Source organism: Hipposideros armiger, unplaced genomic scaffold, assembly GCF_001890085.2.
Source record: "Hipposideros armiger isolate ML-2016 unplaced genomic scaffold, ASM189008v1 scaffold_276, whole genome shotgun sequence".
NCBI lineage: Eukaryota > Metazoa > Chordata > Mammalia > Chiroptera > Hipposideridae > Hipposideros > Hipposideros armiger.
In genome coordinates, this window is record NW_017731626.1 from 255,584 (window position 1) to 261,902 (window position 6,319).

General features: G+C 40.5%; 1 protein-coding gene across 1 annotated transcript in view; it reads left to right on the forward strand.

Annotated features, from left to right (window-relative positions):
* Positions 1 to 6,319, forward strand: part of MYZAP (myocardial zonula adherens protein) — a 133,344-nt gene that overhangs the window by 96,352 nt on the left and 30,673 nt on the right. The window contains exon 11 of the mRNA XM_019657524.1: positions 4,675 to 4,758. Within this exon, the coding sequence (XP_019513069.1) occupies positions 4,675 to 4,758 (84 nt within the window). The remainder of the gene's footprint in view (positions 1 to 4,674; positions 4,759 to 6,319) is intronic.

Below are 6,319 nucleotides of genomic sequence, written 5' to 3' on the forward strand. Positions count from 1 at the left end.
AGAGCTTGGCATTGAGCCTCTTTGTTCTGAGGTTCCATGAATCTCCGTGTCTGTCTCTTCATTGTAGTCCTTCCCCCGCGGGAGGCAGCCCACGAGAGAAGGATGAAAGAAGGAACCAGGAAAGAAGCGGCATTTATTAAGCACCTAGTATTCATTGGGTGCTGTTAACTATTTTCCACATCCTTTGTATAACATTGAAGTTAAGAGTAGAATCAGACTTCTGCTTCGTATTAGCAGGGTGACCCTGGGGAAGTTTCTTATAATTTTAAAATTGGGACGATAGCTGCCCCTACATGTGTGTGACCATGCGGTGAGAATGCACAAAGTACCTGGCATGTACTAAGCACTTGATAATGTTTAACTTGTTGGTGTTGTTTGCTTTTTATTAAGAGAGATGCCCTATGAGTTACATTATATTTCCCCCAGTTTATATAGAGGGTACCAAAAAAATGTATATGCATTTTAAGAAAGGAAAAAAACTATTAAAATGGGAATACTCAATATATACTGATAACAAAAGATGAATACAAGTCACGTTTAACTTCTGCAATTACAAGAGGTGCTCAAAGTGGGTTACCATCAGTGTAATTTTAATACAGTTTTTTTGGTACCCTCTGTAGATGGGGAAACTGAGGGATGTTAAGGAACCTGCCCAAGGTGACAGTAGAGATGGGTAAGCCTGAAATCAAAGCTCGAGCTCTTAACCACCGTGTTTACAGGAGCGGCAAGCGCAGCCTGCATTTGCTCTGTTTTGGAGGAGCTGCCTACATAAATCACAACCAGAAGTCCCTCATGGCCCATGGGGCCCTGGTGGCAGATTCAAGGCCCAAGAGTCTCAGTGTCCTGACATCTGAGTAAACGGATACTTGTCCTGCCCACCTCTGTGTACCCTCCAGGCACTGGGTCCAGCCCCAGCCTTAGGAATGGAGATTTCTATTTCTAAGATTGCCCTCTGAAATCACAGTTCTCTGAGGAAGGAATCACACCTTTCCCAGTGCGAATCAGAGAGTGAGTGGAAGCTCGTGGGTCTAGAGAGAGGGTGGTTCCAGGAGAGAGGAAGGAGATGCTGACAAGAGAGGCAGGAGGTCACCCAGACTGTGCCCATCAGCCCTCTCCCTCCCGCTGGCCATGCTACTTAAGCCAGCTCTCCTACTGCTAGATTATGAATTGTTCTAGGGGATATTGTGCATGGAGAAAGGCCTTACACTCATATTTGTTCTTTGTTTAATGCTCAGTTTCTTAAATTCATTTCTTCTCTTAGTTTGGGTTGCCCAGACCCTGAGATATGGATATCAGCCCACACAGTTTGAGTGGTGATCCCAGGATACCTTAGTAGCGGAGTGGGGCAATGAGACAGGGAAGGGATGAAAGGCAATACTGGGCGCCTTACTGAGGAGATTACCACAGTGGGGTGTGCAACTGGCTTCGAGTTATCCTTTCTGAGAGGTCAGAAAGCTGGAACATTTATTCACAAGCTCCCATCAGTCATGGGTTGAGGCCTGCTCCCGGGGGTGTGTGGCAATTCTACCCTGCTCTGGGCAGAGCTGATTGGACTCTGGTGGTCAGAGGAAGCCCCCGGGTAAAGAGTCACAAGTGGTATGTCAGGAAATGGTGAGTGTCCAGAGGATACGGGTGAAACTAGCATTTATTTCTACTGCATATATCTAATAAGCAAGACTTTGAAACCGATTTTTCTTGAGCATTTCAACATTGATTATAAATTTGATAGATTAAATTCCTTTAAACTATTTCAATTCCACTATAAAGTTAGTGTGGCTAATTCCTTTTGACCACTTTAAACATCCACCTTAAACAGCAGATAAAACGTGTACAAAGTAAGTTATATCATGACAAGATTTAATAATACAATTACACTTGAACCTGTTCTAAAATATTAAATATCGTGAGTGTAATTTATTTCTTCATTGTTTCTGTTCTTGTTTTTTTATATCTTCCAAAGGCTATTGTTTCCCTTATTTCAGTGTTTTCTGAGACTTGACATCATTTTGGCACTTTCCAGACAGGCGCCATGATCTTTCAGATCCAAAGGAGACAGGGTTCCTTTTCTGAATAGCTAAGATTAGAGGACGCGGGTAGGTACCTGCTGATTCTTGGGTCACAGGAATAGGTGGCTTCAGGGTGACTGAAACTCAGGACACCTTATCAGGACCTGGTCTTCAGCACTATTAAAAACATATGCATTCCTTATTAATATTTCACCATACTTAGTTGGGCCATGTAGAGGTTTCCTCGCCTAGAAAGTGAGCTTGAGTTTGAGCACTTGGTTTTCCTTTTTAGGCTGTGTGACTGGTTTGTCATGTTACAAGCACACTGCTGACTGTTGTCTCCTTGCTAATTGTGTGTGACCACTAATGCCAAGGAATTGTTGCCCTTCTTTCCACCCGATTGCTGTCTGACCACCAACAACGAGCACACCGTCCCATGGGCCCTAATGTCCAGGGACAGCCTGCCTTACAGTTCGTTTTATTCTTNTCTAGTTGTGGAGGACGTCGCTTCACTGGCCCAAGTTGGCACCATCATTGTGCTCTTCCCGGGCGAGGCAGATCAGTCGCTGGCTTCTGGATGGCCGCTCACTGCAGCTGCTGGCCACTCACGCTGGCTGCTGGCTACACACCGTAGCCCATGGCAACCCACTGCCACAGGGGCTGCAGCCTACGCCATTGCCAGCGACTCACAGCAGCCCAGCTCCAGGTCGAGCTGTTGTTCAGCAGCTTAGGTGTAGAGGGCAGTGTCACTGGCCCTCATATGTGGGATCCAAACTGGGGCCTCTGGCGTCCCAAGCCAGTTCTTAACCATTGTGCCACTCTGCCAGCCCTGTAAAGTTCTTTATCAACTTTGCAACTCACCATTTCATCTATTAATGATGGTTACCTAAATCAGTTATTTCACAGGGGTTGCACAATGGGGATTTTCCTAAATCTATCATTCTTTCCCCATTTATTAACTGGAATTCTGAAAAGTATAACTTTTTCCCTCATAAACTAGGAATTTTCAGTAATCTCAAAATGCAATTTGTACAAGAAAGGCAGGAAAAATGATTTACCTCTTTTCTCTGAATTGTCGTTTCTAAATAAGGGGTTTGTGTTCTTGTCACTTTCAATGATGTCCAATGAGTTGTTGTTGTTTTGTTTTTGTTTTTGAAGAATCATAAAACACTCAGGGTTATATATATTCTATGTGTTTTACTCAATTGCATTCATTATTTTTTTTGATGCTCAAATTGTCCCATCCTTGGCTCAAGGGAGACCCTTCATGTCCTTGTTTCCAGGCATAATAAGGTATCTTGGGTTCATGTAGTATGTTTTTTGCTCCTTGAATTGGGCTATTCCTTCAAAATATTCGGTGTTTTTTATTTGGTGAGGAATGGTATTTAGAAGCCACCATCTGGATATATTATGTGCTCATTGTTATCGTTTCTAATTTTCTCAGTGGACAGAGTTAGGAAATGCATGTGTAACAAAAGAAAATAAAAGATTATGAGTTCATACGGATATTTTTATTTCAAATTTAATAAGCTCTTTTCACTTCTTTGATTTCATACTTGCATTTCTTTCTCTTAAACTAAAAATCTTGGTTCCAAACATTATACTACAATATATCAAATAGTTTCAAAATAATGTTATTTTGAAACTAATATTAATACCAGTATTACTACTAACAATTTTTCTAGTGAATGAGAGATTTCTTTGCAGTTTCGCTTATCCATTTCTTATGTTGGCCAACGTGTCTTTGCGATCTGTTCCTAGAACTGGAATTGCTGGGTCAAAGGGTAAAATGCAACTGTATATTTGTACTTTTTCTAGCTATTGCTAGATTCCCTTCTACAGGAATTGTGCAATTTTTCACTGAGAGGTGTTTTAAAAAAGATTTTGCAAATGCTAAAAATTAATATACAAGATAGTTGGAAAATCAGTGCATTCTTCAAAGTCACAAGTTATTTCATGAACCTATACTCTGTTCCCACTAGTGTCCAAGACATGGCCTGGTACAGAATACCCTGGTTCCTGCTTTTAGGGAGCCTACAGTTTATCTGTGGAGACATGATATGAGAATGAAAAACAAAGAGCAGTACAAGATAAAATATATCTATGAAAAAAACAGGTGAAAGCTCAGCTCAAGCCTCTCTCTTTAGGAAGCCTTCCCTGCTTACCCCAGGCCACGTGAGTCCCCAGTCCTCTGAAATTCATTAGCACTTTCAGTGACAGTGACGCTTTCCCCAGACCAAAATTTTTGACACCTGGTTGAACAAATATGAATGCACTAACAGGAATAACAGTGCGGAAGGTTTGATATGATGGGTGCCTCATAGATTTAAGCTGAATAATTATTTTATGTGGAGTTGTATCTGCATTTCCCAAAGCATGTTCTCTGGGATACCTATGGGGTGGTAATAAGGGTTACACAGCAGTATCAGTGTGGGCAGGTTAGGTTACACAAACCTAATGACACGTGATTCCAACCTCATGTCTGATGTCCCAAGCTTACCTGGGCATAGCATCCCCTTTCCATGGAGTATCTTATGTGAATACTGTTCCTGAAACACAACCAATGTGTAGTTTCTGTTTAAATGAAAACCAAAGGCATCTCTTCTAGTTGATTAACTTGTACAATTCTGTATTTTGGACTAACAGTTTTCAATGTGTTTTTTTCTAGATTGAATCATTAAAGAAAAAGGTGCAACAGAAACAGCTCTTAATACTGCAACTTTTAGAAAAGATATCTTTCTTAGAAGGAGAGGTAAGAAGCTGTGTTTCTTGAAGTTGGTGTCTTCCCTACCATTACATTTTACATGGCTGAGCCTCCCATCGCCACTTAATTAAAAATATGGCTATTTCCTGGCCTTATAAAATTGATTGAAGGTTAACTGCCACCACTGAAAATGAGGTTCTGGCAGCTAGCTTTTCTTTACCACTGGGCCCTCCTCCTTCCGCTTAACCGCTCACCTCTGCTTTCTGGTTCTTGTTTTCCTTGTTCAAGAATTTTCTTAGCAAGTTCGATGAGCTTTTGATTAATACTAATAATTTCCCACATTTATGTAGTGCTTTATAATTTGTGAAGTCTTTCTACATGCATTTCTCATGTGATTCTCTTAGCAACTTAAAAAAAAATGAGACAAGGATTATTATCTCTGCGTTAACCAACATTATAAAAGAAGGCACAGAGAAGGCCAGTGACTTTGCTAGGATNCCCCTCTTTCTTGCTTTCCTTTGAATGTAAGCAGGTTGCAAAGCCATTTTATTCATCCTTCCCTGATATTTATACAGCCCAGTCATGTTTAGGCACCCGGGAGACTCAGGTTGCTATTCCTCTCCTTCAAGAGAAGTTGGGTTACTTTTAATATAAGATAGAAATCAAACAAAATTATTTTACCCCAGAAGCCAGTTTCAGCTGATCCTTTTGAGTGGTATAGCTCTATTATTATATATTACTTCAAACTTAATAGAAAAATTGATTAAAATATGTGCCCTGATCATATCTAGCCTGGCTGAATGCCACAAGACACATTAATTGAAAATGAATTTCTACAAACCCAATCAAGCATCATGAAGATGAAAAATGTACCTCTTTCCCTCCGTTCCTTCATTGATTTTTTCATTTTCCCTACTCAGAGCTTCATTTAGCAATTTTTCAGTTTCGTTTTGTTGCGGCCTTAATTCATTTCCTTCACTCCCCCCAAAATGAGATAATGCACCACCATTTTCCTTGTCCTTTTTAAACTGTTCTTTCATGCTGCATTAGTGCCAGCCAGATTCTGATCTTGTCCTATTTCCCAATGTTTTATTATTTTTTTAGGAAAAGAGGGTAACTTTATTGTTTTTTTGAATTATTACTGTGGTGAGGTTTTTTTTTATCAAGGAGAATGCACTTTAAAAATACATAACTATGAAATTACAGTGTTACAAGACTTCCAAAATAGAATTAAGAGAAACTGTGGTAAAAATAATCTTTTCAGAGGAAGAGTATAAATATCAATTATTCTCATTTTTTTATGGTTGAGAATCAAACATGATTTCTATTTTGTGGAGGGAAATGGAGACAACTGTTTGCCAGATCACAAGAGGTTAGGTTGAAAACAAGGCCCTGTCAGGGCAAGAAGAAGCAAAGGGAGAAGGTGACTGAAGTCCTGAGTGAGCTCTAGAAAGTTCTTTTTTTAAAAAATTGGGGAATTGGGGGAGGGAAACAGTGTTGGGGAACTGGGGAGGGGGACCAGCCAAGTTGTTCTTCAATCTTAGTTGTGGAGGGCGTCAATCACCATCTGGCTGCCCATTGGCAGCTCTTTGTGGCCTCTAAGCTCAAG